Source organism: Sus scrofa, chromosome 4 (genome assembly GCF_000003025.6).
Source record: "Sus scrofa isolate TJ Tabasco breed Duroc chromosome 4, Sscrofa11.1, whole genome shotgun sequence".
Taxonomy (NCBI): Eukaryota; Metazoa; Chordata; class Mammalia; order Artiodactyla; family Suidae; genus Sus; species Sus scrofa.
Genome location: NC_010446.5, coordinates 62,185,775 through 62,204,962, shown reverse-complemented (window position 1 = coordinate 62,204,962; position 19,188 = coordinate 62,185,775). Strand labels below are relative to the sequence as shown.

Genomic DNA, 19,188 nt, shown 5'->3' with positions numbered 1-19,188 from the left:
TCACCTCTTCCTTTCTTTTCTACTCCTGCTATTGTAAGAGTTGCAAGAGCCTCATTGCTATTGTTCAGGTGGCATCAAGGGTAAAATGTTACTTGGAAGCCAAAGTTAGAACCATTTACAAGGTACGCTGTTCACTGGAATTAAAATGAGTCTTTATAGGCTATCTTGGGAACTGTGCCACCATTTTCCACAATTTTTCCTATAAGAAAATACACTCTAAGTTTCCAGTAACCAACATAAAAACAAACTTTGGAACATGGCCTATTTTGATCATCACCCAAAATCTTGCCCAGAATTTATTAGACACAATATATCATTTCCAAGAAATCCTATTATTACAAAAACTTCTATAAACATGTAACATAAACTCTCATTAATGAAAGTCACAGCACTCGCATTAAAAACCATACTTATATTTCTAAATCCAATTAACATTAAAAACTTCACAAATCCTTGGCTAAAATTCAATAGTTCAGGGAAAGCAACTGAATATTAAAAGATAAAAACCTGGTAGATAAAACTGTTTCTCTAAAACATGGGGGGGGGGATTCCAAATTTTTCAAATTTCTCAGAGCTAATACTAAAAATCTATATAAAATGTATTTGCACAGCCCTACAAACTGAAGGCCCACTCACTTGCATGTGACATGCTACCTTAAAAGGAGCTTCATAAATTGAATAAAATTCATCTCAAATGAAAGAACGGATGCTGTTTATTTCCCCTAATCTAGGATAAAAAATGTTTAAAATTTTAAAACAAATTTACGATTAGAAAGACAGGTCAATTCTTGTAAAAAAATCATAAATTTAGCATTTAATACATCTAAGTCATGGCTAAAGAATCATTTTCTTAAAGAATCATGATAAACTTGAGGGGAAATTATATAAGTATTCTTTTGATGCTTTCCTTTATATTCACCTTTCTGGAAAATAATGCACAAGTATTTAGTGTAAGGAATTTGAAAAGGATCTCAAGAGCATTTTTTTTTAAGTGACTAAACAAAACTCAGACAAAAGTCAAGCCAGAATTATAAAGAGTCATTTTTTTAAATTTAAGAATTGGCTTTTTTTAAATTTCTGCTTTTGTTTTGGGGCTTGGGAGGAGGGAGGATATAAAAAAAAAGTTAAACTTCTTTGGCATCAAAGGGTTTTTTATTTACTAAACATACCAGATATTTTAAACAGTCTCTAATCCAAATTGAAGTATTGAGTCCTGGCCTTACCTGTCAGTCTTCAATAGCAGAACAGAGGAGTATAAAGTTCTGGATTTGTGTAATGGGAAATTTATTACCAAGTTACTAGTCTTTTAATACTAAATAAGCAGCAAGAAAACACAGACTAGCCATTCTTTGGAAATGAAAGTGAGAAAGTTGAAAGATCAACGGTAAAACGGACCTGCTACGACAAGGCAAAAGAGGTATGTGTATAAAACGCTGCAAATTATATAAAAGGCACACATTTCCAGAGGCTTCATTTTAAATCCTAAGTTATAAGTGCTGAAATAGCAGTTTTCCAAAGGAGAATGACTCTGGGCTGCAATGGCCATCTTATTCCAAGATCAACTTGATTCCAACAAAAGGCCAGAAGTATGCATATTTGTTTTACAAAATTAGTTAACTGAGAATCAGATGGTTTGTGGAAACTGCTCAAATCTACACAGTCACCAAGTCAAGTGCAGAGTCTGCACTTGAAACTTGACTATATTACCTACAGTATAATAAAGGCTAACAATTAAAGCATGTTTATTGAGGAAAGGCTGAAGCTAAGCAATTTACAGACATATTTTAATCCTCAAACACTCCATGAGATAAATATTATTTTAGCCCCTACTAAGACATTTACCATGGTTTTGGCCAAATGCTTGAGAGGCCAAAAAAAAAAAAAAAAAAAAAAAAGAAAAGAAAAAAAAGAAAAAAGAAAAGAAAAAAGCTTGAGAAATATTTGTTAGCATCAAAGAAAATTGAGAATTACAATACATTTTGTAAGTCAACTTTATTGAGGTAAACTTTACATATGATGAAACGGGCCTACTTTAAGCTCATAATTAATGAGTTTTGACATCCATCTCTATACCAATCACCAAAATCAAGATCTAGAACATTTCTATCACTCAGAAGAAAACTGTTGATATCTTGCAGAAATCCTCACCTTCACAGCCTAAGCAACCAATAAACTGATTTTTATAACCATGGATTAGGATGGCTTGTTCTAACATGTAGCAAAAGTAGAATGTTACAGTATGTACACTATGTACCTGGCTTCTTTTGTTCACCATGACATTTAGGGGATTCATCCATATTGTGGCTTTGGATCAGGAAGTGTTACTACTGAGTACTAGTGTATGACATGGTTATGATACAATTTGTCTAACCATGTACCTGGTGGTGAATATGTCGAGTTCAGGGTTCATGTCAAAGAAAAATGCTACAAACATTCATGTACAAGTCATTGAATAGCTATGTATTTTCTTTCCTCTTAGGTAAATGCCAGGATTGGAATTGCTGGGTGGCAGGGTAAGTGTGTGTTTAACTAGAGGTGACAAACCATGACAACATGATTATAACACTGTATATTCCCAGCAGTCATGTACGAGAGTTCCAGTTGCTCCACCGTGACACTTGGTATTATCCAGCCTGTTAAATTTTAGCTATGGTTTTAAGACACACTTCCCTGATAACTAATGATTTCAAGCATCTTTCTATGGGCTTACTAGCCATTCTTATCTCTTTTCCATTGAAGTGTCTAGTCAAATATTTTGCTCATATTTGTCTTACTGAGTTGTAAGTGTTCATTTATATGCAACGAACAGATGCAAATCCTCTGTCAACATAGACATCGTAAATGTTTTCTTCTAGTTTATGATCTGCTTTTTCTCTTTTTTTTTTTTTTTTTTTTTTTTGGCTTTTAAGGCCCACAGCCTCGGCATACGGAGGTTCCCAGGCTAGGGGTCAAATCAGCACAACAGCTGTCAGCTGATGCTATCACCACAGCAACAAAGGATCCAAGCCACATCTGTGACCCACACCAACACCAAGGATCAAACCCACAACCTCATGGATACTAGTCACATTTGTTTCCACTACACCACAAGAACTCCCGCTTTTTCACTTTAAAACAGTGACTATCAGGTACTGGAAGTTTTAAATTTTGATGAAGTTTAATTTCTCATTTTTTTCTTCTATGATTTGTGCTGTGTTTTAAGAAATTTTTACCTATCTCCAAAGGAACAAAAAATTTTCTTCTAGAATGTTTAAAGCTTTTTTTTTTTTTTTTTTTTTTTTTTGTCTTGTCTTTTTGTCTTTTTGTCTTTTCTAGGACCACACCTGTAGCATATGGAGGTTCCCAGGCTAGGGGTCCAATCAGAGCTGTAGCCGCCAGCCTACACCACAGCCACAGCAACATGGGATCCAAGACACATCTGTGACCTACACGGCAACGCCGGATCCTTAACCCACTGAGCGAGGCCGGGGAACAAACCTGAAACCCCATGGTTCCTGGTCAGATTCGTTAACCACGAGCCACAACATGAATTCCCCTAAAGCTTTTTTGATACATAGGTCTATGGTCCATTTCTAATTATTGTCTGTCTGTGGCATGCGCTAAGTGTTGAGATCATGATTTAGCTTTTACCTCTATTTGCTGGAAAGAATAGCCTTTGCCTACTAATACCTTTGTAGAAATTAATTTTGAAAAAAAACTGACCATATGTGGGCACATTTATTTGACTCTGTACATCAGGGATCAGCAAACTTTTTTCTGTAAAGGGCCAACTGGTAAATATTTGGGGCTTTTAAAAAATCTGTCATACCTACTCAATTCTGTGGCTGTGCCACAACAGCAGCTACAGGCAAAGCAAACACATGATCATGGCTACGTTCCAATAAAACTTTACTGACAGACACTAAAATTTCAATTCCATCTAAATTCCATATGTTATGAAATACCATTCTTTTGATTTTTTTTTTCCTCAACCATTTTAAAATGTAAAAAGCATTCTTTAGCCTGCAGACCACATAAAAAGAGGCAGGCCAGATTTGGTCTATGGGCCACAGTTTGCCAACCTCTAATCTATTCTGTCCCACTATCTATAGAGTCGGCCCTCTGTATCTGTGGGTTATGTATGCATCCATGCATTCAACCAACCATGGGCAGGAAACATTCCGAAAAAAAAAAAATTCTAGAGAGTTTCAAAATGGAAAACTTACATAACGTTTACATTGCATTAGATGGTGTAAGTAACCTAGAGGTGATGTAAAGTATACAGGAGTACGTGCATATATTATACGTAAATATTATACCATCTTCTATAAGGGACTTGAGCATTGTTGGATTACGCTATCTGTAGGGGTTGGGGGATGGTTCTGGAACTAATCCCCAAGGGATACCTAGGGATGGCGGTATATTATTCCCCATGCCAATATTCTACTGTCTTGATTACTGTAGCTTTATAGCAAAACTTCAAGTCAGGCATCATGAGCTCTCCAAATTTGTTCCTCCTTCTCTAAACTGTTTTGGCTACTGCAGATCCTTTGCACCTCTACACAAATGTTAATGTTATTTTATCAATTTTACAAAAAAAAAAAAACTGCTAGGATTTTTATTGGGATTGCACTGCATCTTCATGTTAACTTTAGGAAAACTGACATCTTAATATAAAGACTTTTTTCATTTGTCTGAGCAGTATTTTTTTTGCTTCCAGTATATAGGCCATGCACATATTTTGTTACATTTAACCCTGAATATATATTTTTATGCTCTTTAAATTTTCCAGTTGTTTATTACTATAAGTAAAAATACTGTTGATTTTTTTATTGACCTTGTAACCTGTGATCTAGCTCATCCATTTCAGTAGCTTTTATGACTTCTTACAATTTTCTGCATATAGGATCATGACATTTTGCAAATAGACCATTTTATTTCTTCCCTTCCAATATTTTCCCCTATTTATTTCTTCTTATTGCACTTGCTAGAACTCAAGTACAATGTTGAATGGAAGTGATAATAGTGTATTTCAATTCTCTTGAATTTACTGAAAATTGTCTAAGTACAGCAGATCATCTGTCTTGCTGAATATTCCACGTGCACTTGAAAAGAATGTATATTCTGTTGTTACTGAGCAGAGAGTTTCATAACACTGGCTGACAGTGTTACTGAATTCTATAGGTATCTTAGCTCAAGACGTCATAAAAAATTACCAGGGACTGGGTGGCTTAGACAGAAATTAATTTTCTCAGTCGCAGAGGCCAGATGTCCAAGATCAAGGTGCCAGCATGGCCAGTTTCTGACAAGAGAGCTCTTTCCCTGGCTTGCAGACAGCCAACTTCTTATGTCCTCATACAGGGAGGAAGGGGAGGTGTAGCCAGGTGTCTGTTCTTATAAGGGCACTAATTCATCACTGAGGGCCCCAGCCTCATGATCTATCTAAGCCTAATCAGCTCCTAAAGATTCTACCTCCAAATACCAACACATTGGGGGATGAGGGTTCTTCATATGAATCTTGGGGATACACAATTCAGTCAAAAGCAGCAGCCTTACTATCCGACTACTTATTCTAAAGCCTGTTAGTAGGTGTATGTATATTAAGAATTATTAGGTCTTAATGACGATTTTATACTTTGATCATTGGTAATTTTATCCCTGGTAATATGTCTGGTTCTCAAGCCTACTTTGTCTGCTATAAATATAGTCACTCCAAAACCTACCTAAAGAGAAAAAAGACTTGTACTTTGAAAACTGTAAGACACTGATGAAAGAAATCAAAGATGACACAAATAGAGGAAAGACATCCCATGCTCTTGGATTGGAAGAATCAATATTATCAAAATGACTACACTACCCAAGGCAATCTACAGACTCAATGCAATCCCTGTCAAATTACCAACGACACTTTTCACAGAACTCCAACAAAGTATTTTAAAGCTTGTTTGGAACCACAAAAGACCCAGAATGGCCAAAGACATCCTGAAAAAGAAAAATGGAGCTGGAGGAATCAGGCACCCTGACTTCACACTATACTACAAAGCTACAGTCATCAAACCGTGTGGTACTGGCACAAAGACAGAAATACAACATCAGTGGAACAGGACAGAAAGCCCAGAATTAAACCCACACCCCTACAGCGAACCAATCTATGACAGAGGAGGCAAGAAGACACAACGGAGAAAAGACAGTCCCTTCAATAAGTGGTGCTGGGGAAACTGGACAGCCACATGGAAAAGAATGAAATTAGAACACTTCCTAACACCAGACACAAAAATAAACCCAAAATGGATTAAAGACCTAGACAGAAGACCAGACGCTATAAAACTCTTAGAGGAAAACACAGGCCAAACACTCTCCAACATAAACCAACAGCAACATCTTCTCTCAGATCCACCTCTTTATAGAGTAATGACGGTAAAAACAAAAATAAACAAACAGGACTTAATTAAACTTAAAAGTTTCTGCACAGCAAAGGAAACCCTCAACAAAACGAAAAGACAACCCACAGAATGGGAGAAAATCTTGGCCAATGAAGCAACTGACAAGGCATTAATCTCCAAAATTTATAAAAGCCTTCTGCAGCTCAATACCAAAAAAACAAACCAACTCATATCAAAACATGGGCAGAAGATCTAAACAGACAATTCTCCAAAGAAGACATACAGATGGCCAAAAAACACATGAAGAGATGTTCATCATCACTCACTAGTAGAGAAATGCACATCAAAACCACTATGACGTACCACTTACATCTGCCAGAATGGCCATCATCAAAAAGTGTACAAACAATCAGTGCTGGAGAGGGTGTGGAGAAAAAGGAACCCTATTACACTGTTGGTGGGAATCCAAATTGGTGCAACCACTGTGGAAAACAGTATGGAGATTTCTCAGAAAACTAAAAATAGAATTACCATTTGATCCATCAGTGCCACTCCTGGGCATCTATCCAGAGAAAACCACGACTCGAAAAGACACATGTACTCCAATGTTCACTAAAGCACTATATACAATAGCCAAGACATGGGAACAACCTAAATGTCCATCGACAGAGGAGTGGATCCAGAAGATGTGGTACATACATACACAATGGAATATTACTCGGCCATTAAAAGGAACAAAATAATGGCATTTTTAACAACATGGATGGACCTAGAAATTATCATGCTAAGTGAAGTCAGACAATGAGACACCAACATCAAATGCTATTACTTACATGTGGAATCTAAAAAAAAAGGAGACAATGAACTTCTTTGCAGAACAGATACTGACTCACAGACACTGGAAAACTTATGGTTTCCAAATGAGACAGATTGGGTGGTGGAGGAATACACTGAGGGTTTGGGATAGACATGCTTTCAAATTTGGTTGTGATGTTTGTTGTATACCTATAAATGCAATAAAATTCATTAATTAAAAAAAAATAAAAAACAAATAAATATAGTCACTCCAGCTTTATTATGATTAGTGTTTCACAGAATATAATTTTCTATCCTTTTAACCATTCCGTGTTTTCATATTTAAGGTGGATTTCTTTACATACCATGCCATACATACCTCCTGCTCTTTTATTCAGTCTAACATTCTCTACCTTTTAACCATTGTGTTTTAGACCATTTACATTTAACATAATTATCACTACGATTGGGTTTAAATCTATCACACAGTTCTTTGTTTTCTGTTTATCCCATGCATTCATTACTCCTTTTTTCTACCTCTCTTCTACCTTCGGAGATAACAATTTTTTATGATTGTTTTATCTCCACTATTGTAGTCTTAACTTTTTTTGCTCTGCACCAATATGCATCTTTAACTTTCCACAATTTCTCTTCATATCACACTATGTCAGTTCACATATAAGAAACTTACTAAGTTTTCTAGACGTTTATGATGGGAGGGTAGATCTAAAACCAATTATTCCATCACAACCAGAAACATAAGTCCCCAAAATGTTCTTAAATAATTCAATTTTTATTTAGCACTTGGGAGAAACACATGTTAGGGGACCCTCTTCATATTCTACTTCAAAGAAAAAAGGTATACTTCTATTTCATAAATAAAGTGTCTCACATCTGCAATGAGTTTTGTTTTAAAGGGCTGCAATATCTACTAGTTCCTATTCTTTTTTTCCTTTCAGTTACTAGTTTTTTTTCTTTTCTTTTTTTTTTTTTTTTTTTTTTTAGAATTTCCAAGTAACTTTATTTTTTTTTTTCCACTGTACAGCATGGGGACCAGGTTACACATACATGTATACATACTTTTTCCTCCCATTGTTATGTTTCAATTGAAGTATCTAGACATAGCTCTCAATGCTACATAGCAGGATCTCATTATATATCTGTTCCAAGTGCAACAGTTTGTATCCATTAACCCCAAACCCCTGAACCCTCCCTCTCCCCCCAGGCAGCCACAAGTCTATTCTCCAAGTCTATGATTTTCTTTTCTGTGGAAACGTTCATTTGTGCTGTATATTAGATTCCAATTATAAGTGATATCATATGGTATTTGTCTTTCTCTTTCTGACTTATTTCGCTCAGTATGAGAGTCTCTATTTCCATCCATGTTGCTGCAAATGGCATTATTTCATTCTTTTTTATGGCTGAGTAGTATTCATTTGTGTATATATATACCACATCTTCCTAACTCAATCGTCTGTCGATGGACATATGGGTTGTTTCCATGTCTTAGCTATTGTGAATAGTGCTGCAATGAGCATGCGGGTGCACGTGTCTTTTCTTTTTTTTTTTTTTGTCTTTTTGCCATTTCTTGGGCCGCTCCCACGGCATATGGAGGTTCCCAGGCTAGGGGTCTAATCGGAACTGTAGCTGCCAGCCTATGCCAGAGCCACAACAACACGGGATCCGAGCCGCGTCTGCAACCTACACCACAGCTCACGGCAACGCCAGATCGCTGCCCCACTGAGCAAGGCCAGGGACCGAACCCGCAACCTCATGGTTCCTAGTCGGATTCGTTAACCACTGTGCCACGACAGGAACTCCCTGCATGTGTCTTTTTTAAGGAAAGTTTTGTCTGGATATATGTAGTTCCTATTCTTAAACACCACCTGCCTAAGACAACAGCTTCTGACCCAGAATAATCCTTCCTTTACCTTGAAATCATATCCCTGGCTCTCTACCAGAAAAAAAAAAATTATGGTTTATTGAATTATGGGTTCATTCCCCCTCAACTTTGCTTTGGTAACCTATACTCTTTTCTGGCTTATAACAGTTTTAGTCATGTTGTGAGCCACACGGGAAGTCCTGAAAGGCAATATATAATGTTAACGGTTTTTTTTTTTTTTTTCTTTTTTGGCCACTCCCCAGCATATGGAGTTCCTGGGCTAGGGATCAAATCCGAGCCATAGCTGCAACCTGCACTGCAGCTGTGGCAACACCAGATCCTTTAACCTTCTGTGCCGGGCTGGGAATTGAACCTGCATCCTGGTAATGCAGAGATGCTGCCAATCCCATTGTGCCATAGCAGGAACTCCTAATGTGTCTTTATTATGGGTTTAGACTTATTTCTCCCAAATGCAAAATATTTCTAATTTGATTAATGTAATCAAGTAATCCTATGTAAAAATGAGGAAATAGTAAATGTTTTGTCTTGTAGTCTTTCAGTTTTACATCTATCCAATAAAGCGATATCCTCATGAAGAAATATCATTTTTAAAAGTACCATTTTGAAAAGTTCTGACATATATTCCAAGTACAAAGCATATAATATAAGAGAAAAAATATATTCCCTAAACCAAGGGATTTAGTGCACAGAGAGAAAATTATAGAACGAATTCCTGCTTTTTACCACTTCACATTTATTTCATTTATCCAAAAGGTGCTAGAGTTGTATAGCTGGCTGACTTTTCCTCTTGGGCTGAATCATATGAAACTAGCATACTCACAGGTCAAAGAAAGGTCAAATACTGGCAGTTTCATACAATTTAACCTCTCACTAATCAATTAAACACAAGCCTTGGAGTACTAACCAAAATGAACAAATGCACTCTGTATATTGTTTTATCAGTACACAAGCACCATCTGGTGGCCAAATGCAAAACTGTAACTTTATACCTGTTGCTACTGCCACAAATTAATTCAAAGCTTCTTACTGTTCTACTTTCGAACACGCTTTTGAAAAGGACACTACAGGAGTTCCCATCGTGGCGCAGAGGTTAACGAATCCGACTAGGAACCATGAGGTTGCGGGTTCGATCCCTGCCCTTGCTCAGTGGGTTAAGGATCCAGCGTTGCTGTGAGCTGTGGTGAAGGTTGCAGATGCAGCTCGGATCCTGCGTTGCTGTGGCTCTGGCATAGGCCGGTGACTCCAGCTCCGATTCAACCCCTAGCCCCATATGCCGCGGGAGCGGCCCAAGAAATGGCAAAAAGACAAAAAAAAAAAAAAAAGAACATACAAGAGTATCACTGTTAATAAAGAATATCATTAAAAAAAAAGGACACTACAAACGAGTGAAGAACACTTATACTGATAGTCTGAATAAGCTCAAAATAAATAACACACCAACATCACAATAATTAAAAGCTAGTCATCAGCCAACACAACAAACTATGAAATATAATAAGCCATTTCATAAACTAAAATCTTGGTTATTTCTGGTTTTACTGATAATGAACATAATGAAATAAAGTAAGTTCACATATTTCAAAAAACTTGTTTCACCTGCCAAACTTCTACTAGTAGTGATACCTATCCATAAAGTACTAAGTCTCAGAGATTTATTTCTCAGGGGAATAAAGGGAGACCATGAAGCCAAAGTAGATACCTGGATCTGCTTATAGGAACAAGCAACTTTTTGGCAAGACAGTTCAAATGTCTTCCTTGTTCAACTCGTACCACGTATGCCAAGAGAGAGCAACTTTACTAACCTAGCTACAAATGACTGGACCAGGAACTGGATACATTAACCAAAGGCAACCAAGTATTATCTTGACACAAAACACACCAACCACACCTGGGGACAACAGGGTACCTGGCATGAGTGCCTGCCATGAAATTGTTCCAAATTAAATGATAACAATCCCATACAACCAAATCCTTTGGAGAAAGAAGTATAAATACTAGATGAAGAACAGATGTGTCACTCAAACTTAGGTTGCATGCTGAACAATGCCACTTTCTCCAAGACATATTACATATTCCTATTCTGGAAGTTCTCAACTCTGAAGCTCCTCTTTCCAAATGTACTTCCAACAAACCTTATAAGTCTTTGAATGCTCTTCGTTGAGGCCTTAAAGAGTGTTAAAAAATGGACTCCTCCTAAGTATCTCATAGTTGATTTAAACTCAACAGTCAATGAATTCCTCATCTTTCCAAAGACCTACTCCAAATCCTCCCATTGTGAACACTATTACCACTGACCCCAGTATGTGCAACTTATCCCTAACACTCTCTCTCCAGGAGCCCGCAGGCACTATGAGGCCTACCTTTTAAATATCTAGGCTCTGCCCCCTCCTGTCCATCTTCACTCTTCCAGGCTCTCATCGTGTTAAGCCTGAATTACACCATCCTTGTGATGGCATCTTTCTCCCTTAAATTTTAAGCCTATCCAAACTATTTTTCACATACTGCCAGAGCACTATTCCTGAAACAGATATCCAGTTATAAAATCCCTCAGCTTGAAACCCTTCGAAGGTTCCCAACCACCTTCAGGATAAAATCTAAACCTCCTGGCACGTCACCTGAGCAACATCCAGGTCAGCGACCTGCCTGAATTTTAGCCTTTTCGCTCCATTCAAACCAAACTGCTGGCAAATCTAAACTTCCCAGGATCCCTTGCCATTGTTCCTGAAATCTAGATTGCTTTTTCTTATCATCTTTGCCTGGCTAATACCTCATTAATCTTGAAGATTTAGTTCAAGTGTCAATTCCTTCTAGGAGGCTTATTTAATTCCGCAATCAGAATGAAGTGCTTGTTCTCAGTGTTTCCACAGCACCCCATGCACACACCTGTTCACTCTCTTCCTCTTCCCGCAGACTCAGGGTCTAACCACATTGTCTTTCATCAAAGTATCAACCCTAACACAACATGTGGAAAAGAGAAGGCATTTGATAAATGTTTGCTGAATGAATGAGATCTTGCAGAAGTCCTTCGATTTGGTAGTATTATCTCCAGTTAGCAAAGGAGGAAACCAAAGGAGGGCCAAGGCCTTGCCCAAGATCACACAGTCAAAAGCAGCAGGTTACGACTTGAACCAAAGGTTCTGACTGTAATGGAAATGATTTTCCCTCATAATCTTTGCCTTTAAAGACCCACTCCATAAAATAATTACGCTCTGCATAGCTAGTCTGGATGGAACCAAACCCTGTTTCTCCAGGCTGGGTACAAACTCAAGCTTGGCCAATTACAGTATCCCCTCAACCCAAAACTGGTCTGAATGGCAAATTCTGGGATGAACAATTTTTCTTGAGACTCTTCTAAGAACTTTTCAAAAACAAAAATGTGTTCCTCCTCTAGTACTAGAAGTCTAAGGACTATGTAGCATATGAGGTATAGCAAACAGAAGTGAAAATAAAGTCAAGTAGAGGGAAAATTAAACAGGAGCTAGAAAGAGAGATACAGAAAATGAGGAAAAACAACACTAAAGCCCTATATCCAACTATGCCTGAAGATCTCCCCAGGAGACCTCCCAGTTACATATGGCAGAAATTCCCATTTCATATAATTTAGTTTGTGGCCCACTGGCAATCTGCATCAGTTGTCCAGAGCTTTTCTGGCCATTAGACAAGCAACAATGTTTCTGTAATCTGTAAATACAAAAAAATGATAAACTTTTTAAAGGAGGCCTGATTTCGGCTATTCTATTCCTTGAGAAAATACATGTTTTTACAACAAAGATGGGAGAACAAAAGCATAAAATGTCCTCCAATCTTTGCACCTTCTACTCTGTCATATAAATTTTTGTATGCATTCAATTTTATAATATATATTAGTGAACCAGTGAGAAATGAGAGAGAAAAAGATGTCCTATACATACTCATTTTCAAACATCTTGGGTGCAAAAATAGAGACACAAGTATTTTAGAATCCAGGTTGTACCCACAGTTAGCTCACAGAAAAATCTTTTTTTCTCCAGCCATCATAAGACAGGGCAGAGAGGGGAGGGAGGCCTTTTTATGAGTTCCTCCCTAGGCCTTTGAATGAGTTCAAGTGGAGAAACCTCATCAGGAAAAAAAAAAAAATATCATGGGTAATGTCTAATTATTAATTGATATTATTTTAAGTAGAATATGAAAAGACCTTTTCAAAAATCCCTCTAAATGATATCTGTTTCTTGGACTTCTTAACCTTTCATTCCCTGCCTTATTATGTACTGATTCATCTGGAATCTGACAAGGAGAAGAGCATCTTCTCTGATCTATGGCTCCAAATTTCCCTGTATCACATTCAGGTGTGTCATCTACAAATTAAGGTCATATGTGAAATAACCATTTTAACAGACTAATGAGTAATGGTTAGATTTGCCCTTTTGTGAGCAGAGAGCTTTTAAGTTGAAACATGGTTTGGCAGCTAACCAATACTTACTTATTTTCTTTTTACCCTTTTGTGATCAGCAGAAATTTCTAAAGACTCTCCAAAAATCTGAAAGGGAAAGTCCACTTTATCCATTAAATGGAAATGGCCTAAGTCACAACCCTTTAGAGAAGTCATTTAAAAATTCTTATAAACAAAAATAAACAAATGGGACCTAATTAAACTTAAAGGTTTTAGCAGAGCAAAGGAAACCATAAACAAAATGAAAAGATAACCTTTAGAATAAGAGAAAATATGTGCGAACAATGCTACTGACAGAGGATTAATTTCCAAAATATACAAACAGCTTATACAGCTCAATATCAAAAAACAAACAACACACTCAAAAAAGGCAGAAGACCTAAATACACCTTTCTCCAAAGAAGACATACAGTTGGCCAACAGGCGTATGAAAAGATGTTCAAGATGGCTAATTACTAGAGAAATGCATACAATTACACTGAGGTACCACCTCACACTAGTCTACAAATAATAAATGCTGGAAAGGGTGTGGAGAAAAAGGAACCCTCCTTTAACGCCAGTGGGAATGTAAACTGGTACAACCATTACGGAGGACAGTATGGAGGTGTCCTTAAAAACTAAAAGCAGAGTTACTGTTTGATCTTGTATTCCCACACCTGGGCCTTTATTGGGAAAAGATGAAAACTCTAATTCAAAAAAATACATGCACTCCAATATTCACAGCAGTACTATTCACAGTAGCCAAGACGTGGAAGCAAACTAAATGTCCACTCACAGGTGAATGGATAAAGAAGACGTGGTGTACACACACACACACAAAATATTACTCAGCCATAAAAAAGAATGAAATAATACCATCTGCAGCAACACGGATGGACCTAGAGATTATTATACTAAATGAAGTCAGAGAAAGACTAATATATATCATATGTGGAATCTTAAAAAAAAAATGATAGAAATGAACTTATTTACAAAACTGAAATAGACTCAAAGACACAGAAAACAAACCCATGGTTACCAAAGGAGATGGCAGGGAGTGATAAATTAGGAGTTTGGGATTAACATATGCATATCACTATATATAAGACAGGTAAACAACAAGGATCTACTGTACAGCACAGGGAACTATACTCAGTATCTTGTAATAACCTATAAAGGAAAAGAATCTGAAAAAGAGGAGTTCCTGTTGTGGCTCAGGGATAATGAACTCAAATAGTATTCATAAAGACACAGGTTAGATCCCTGGCCTTGCTCAGTGGGTTAAGGATCCAACATTGCTGTGAGCTGTGGTCTATGTCACAGATGTGGCTTGGATATGGCATTGCTGTGGCTGTGGTGTAGGCCAGCAGCTGCAGCTCCAATTGGACCCCTAGCCTGGGAATTTCCATATGCCACAGGTGCAGCCCTAAAAAGACAAAAAAAAAAAAAAAAAAAAAAAAAAGAAAGAAAAAGAAAGAATTTGAAAAAGAATATATATACTGGACTGGAAAAAATTTTTAAGCATCAGCAAGTATGTGATCACACAAGAGAATTTCTTAGGCATAAAAGCAGTTGAAGAAATCACACCCAAAAAAATTAACAGGTTAGACCACATAACATTTAAGAGTTAGTACATTCATACAACTGGGTCATCATGCTGTACAGTAGAAAAAAACTGTATTGGGGAAATAACAACTTAAAAAATTAAAAAATAAAAAAAATTTTTTAAACAGTGCATTAAAACAAACACAAAATGAAAAGCTAATTTTTTAAAAGCAGAAAAGCCAAACAAATAGAATAAACTTTAATTCTAATATCCTCAACACACAGACATGTGAAGAATGATCAAGTGATATAATAAACAGCAAATTAATATAGACAAATCAAAAATGGTAACCAATAAGTATGTGAAAAATTGCTGAAGAGCTCCCTCGTGGCTCAGAAGACTAAGGATCCAGCATTGTCACTACTATGGCTTGGGTCACTGCTGTGAAGTAGGCTCAATCCCAGGCCCAGGAACTTTCTCATGCCACAAGTGCAACCAAAAAAAGAAAAGAAAAGAAAAACTTTTGAGCCTCATAAGTGATTAAAAAAAAATTTTTAAACATACCACTTTTCAACCATCAAACAAGACATGTTTTAAACTCAAGTGTTGTCAGATTAGTATGAAATATACTATAAGGAATTAGTACAAACTTTAATGTAATTTGGTAATATATTATTCTTTTTAACCCAATGTCCCCCTGTAATCTATCTTAAGGAAATAATCAGTGAGGTGAACAAAAACTTGTATATAAAGATTGTTTACTGAAAATTGTTTATAATAATCAAAAAAATGGGGTAGAAAACAATACAGGTGATCAAAACAAGTATATTTAGTTTATATACTCATCAAGTATTCCTTGTTTACACCTGTATAAACACCTGTAAAATACACCCTAGCCATATTTAGCATTATAAAACCATCAAAAATATCTTTAAAGATTACTTAAAAATATGAAAAATGCCATCTTAACTAAGAGAAAAAGGGCACAATATTGCATATTCAAAATAAATAAACTATGATATATTCAAAGAAACATTATTCAGCAAGAAAACATGGCAGAATCCAGGTTCAAGGAACACGGATGAATCTCAAAAACCAAAAAACAAAAACCAACAAAACAGGAAAACCATTACATGAAATGAAACAAGCCAGACATGAAAGAATAAATATTGTATAAGTCTATTTACAGGACTTCAAGGACAGGCAAAACTAATCTATGGTGACAGAACCAGGCTTTACTTCTGGGAGATGTCTCAAGAAGGTGATGGAAATGCTCCCGATCTTCATGGGGTGGTAATCACATGAGGACACATATTATGTAAAAGGTCATCAAATAAACTATAAATATCTATGTACATAAATAAAACAATAGTCATGAAGCTGTACATTTAAGATTTGTGCATTTTACCATTCATATATTATACCTCCATAAAGTAACACAGAAATTGTATATAAAGGATAATTTCCATTTGGTTAAATATATTTATGTGAAAGGAATAAAAAGAATATAAAACACATCAAACTATTAAAGACATTTAGTTCTGGGATTGCATATTATTTGCATTTTTAACCTTCTGCATTTTTCACATTCTCTACATCACAGGGTTTCTTGACTTTTATAAATGATCAGGGAAAAAAACTAAACTTAAAAAAAAAAATCTGCCATGCTTGCAACAGAAAATTCTGTTATACTTATAACTATCAAAAATTATTCAATGTGCAGAAAGACTTAGTAAGTCCTTCCAACAATCTTCCTAAAATTATAAACACTCATGTTTGCAATGTATTCAGACAAATGAAGAAAAGTATTAATTAAGCTAAGCATCTGCTTAGTGAATAAATGACCAAGACAAGTGGGAAGCCCGCACCACACTGTAGAAAGACTTTAAAACATGGTCCTGCCTGCAACAAACAAGGACTCGCCTGACTCAATATATCAGTTCCTGAAAAAGCTTTTTTAATTATTACTTTAAATATTGCTTTTAAGCCTCACATATATAAATTCCACACAAAATGTCCCAAGTGAGTTTTCTTTACAACAGAAATACCCTTTGAGTTTTAGAAACTTTTACAATATGCATAAAATAATAAATAAGAACAAAACCAAAGAAGATATACAAACCTCTGATTGTACATGCCCCGAAAGTTGTAATTAGCTCTATAATTTGGGAAAGGCTTTGGATCTAATGGCCTGTAGATGGCAGGCTCTCCCCTTTTCATAGCAAGCCCATTCAGTTCCACAGTTGGAGTTATACTACCTGTTTAAAAGAAATATTAAAGGCACACAAGTGAAATATTTCCATTAAAAAAGCATACAATCGATATTTATTTCACATATAATTACCATGGAAGAAGGTGGGAGTGAATGGCCCTTCCGCGTGATTTTCTAAGAGGGTGCATAAGCTACATAAACAGGAAAATCATCTCTAATGAAATTTCTCTAAGGTGTTGGCAACATTTCCTGTAGATTAATGACCAAAAATTCAACTTTATAGTCACACTATTTCAAAACAAAGAAAAGAGAAGATTCCTATATCGCTTAATTTGGATATTGTGAAGCAAGCACTGAACTTCAAAGTTACTCCAGAAAGTTTACGTTTATTTAATATTTTTAATTTTTAAATTTTTAATCTTTAATGAAAAATATCTTCAGTGAATATGTTAATTTATATTTTGGTAATCAAGCAACTGAATTAGCAATAAATACAGGGTCATCAGTAATTCTTATACTTATCTAATGAAAATTAATTTTTCAATTTTTTCTATAACCAACAACAGGATAAAGTTGTAAGTAATTCTTTCTGTGGATAATCTTTAAAGATACACACTGAAGCACTAATGAATGAAGTGATATATTGAGATTTGCTTCAAAATAATTCAGAAAAGACAGAGATGCAGAAACAAGACTGGCCTCCATGTGTGGGTAACTGTTGCAGCTGATGACAAGTACAGGGATGCTCAACATTTACTCTTTATACTTTTGTAAAAGTTTGAAAAATCCCATAATACATTACACACAGTATACAATTATTATGTCAAGTTACTTTAAGTGCCAAAAAAGGTTATTTTATAAAACATATATATAATACATACATATAATATATTCTATATAGCAAATCACAAAAAAAAATGAATCTAAAGCTTTCATAGAGGGTAGAATTTATTTCCAATGTAAATTCTGTACTATTTCATTTGAATTATGCCTTCTGAAGCATACATTTAAGACTCCATTCATCATGAGGAAAAATGGGTCCACTTATTAAAGCAGCAGAGAAAGTGGGGCACAAAGTACCAGTCAGTGGGTAGTGGAGCCTGACAAATGCACAACTGGCAGCCAGGTCACAAGCAATCCATCAAGAGTCATAAGCTGTTCATTTCATGTCTCATTTCTAAAGAATTCACATGAAACCACTGAAGAGTATAATAAGAACAGGAACTTAAACCAAGGTGAAGAAAAGGGGGAAAAAAAGGAGGCGGGAGGACAAAGGAGGAAGCAGAAAAGAAAAAGATAAAGATAAGGAAAACAGCAAAGAAAAGTTAACATACTAAATAGTAAGTCCAATTAGTCCAAACCCTGAATTTAATATACACCCTGAGGCAGAGGAAGAATAAGTCAAGCATAAAGGATTCTCTTTTCTCTCTGTTTCATACACAGTTTTACCAAGGGGTAAGTAAGCTGCACAAACCTTAAGCATCCAGCTCCACGAATTAATACACATGCAAACATTCATTCAAGCACCACTCAGATCAAGACCTGAACATTTCCATCACCCAGAAATACCCAATCAATAACCACCTCCCACGTTACCCATTCTGACTTCTATCATCATAGATTAGTTTTGCCTACTCTTCAAATCTCAATATATATCAGTTTGTCTTGCTTCTTTCACTCAACACAACCCTTTGTTGAATATCAGTATCTCAAACTTCATTGCTGAATAGCAGTCCACTCAGTTCATCTAATCTGCTGTTGATGGAACATCTGGGTTGTTTCCAGTTTGAGTCTATTAAGTATAAAGCCATCTAGAACATTTTTTAATTAGTGTTTTAGCAGACACATATACCCTTTTCAGCTGGGTATACACCTAGCAGTGAAATTACTGGGTCACAGAGAAGTTTAACTTTATTAGAAACTGCTTAACAGTTTTCCAAAGTTTTTTTTTAACACCAAAGA

At 36.0% G+C, this 19,188-nt stretch overlaps 1 protein-coding gene across 38 annotated transcripts in view; it reads right to left on the bottom strand.

The window, feature by feature from the left end:
• STAU2 (staufen double-stranded RNA binding protein 2) overlaps nucleotides 1–19,188 on the bottom strand; it is a 316,054-nt gene that overhangs the window by 250,547 nt on the left and 46,319 nt on the right. For all 38 annotated transcript variants that reach the window (XM_021089210.1, XM_021089224.1, XM_021089204.1 and 35 more), the window contains one exon: nucleotides 17,137–17,272. In XM_021089210.1, the coding sequence (XP_020944869.1) occupies nucleotides 17,137–17,272 (136 nt within the window). The remainder of the gene's footprint in view (nucleotides 1–17,136; nucleotides 17,273–19,188) is intronic.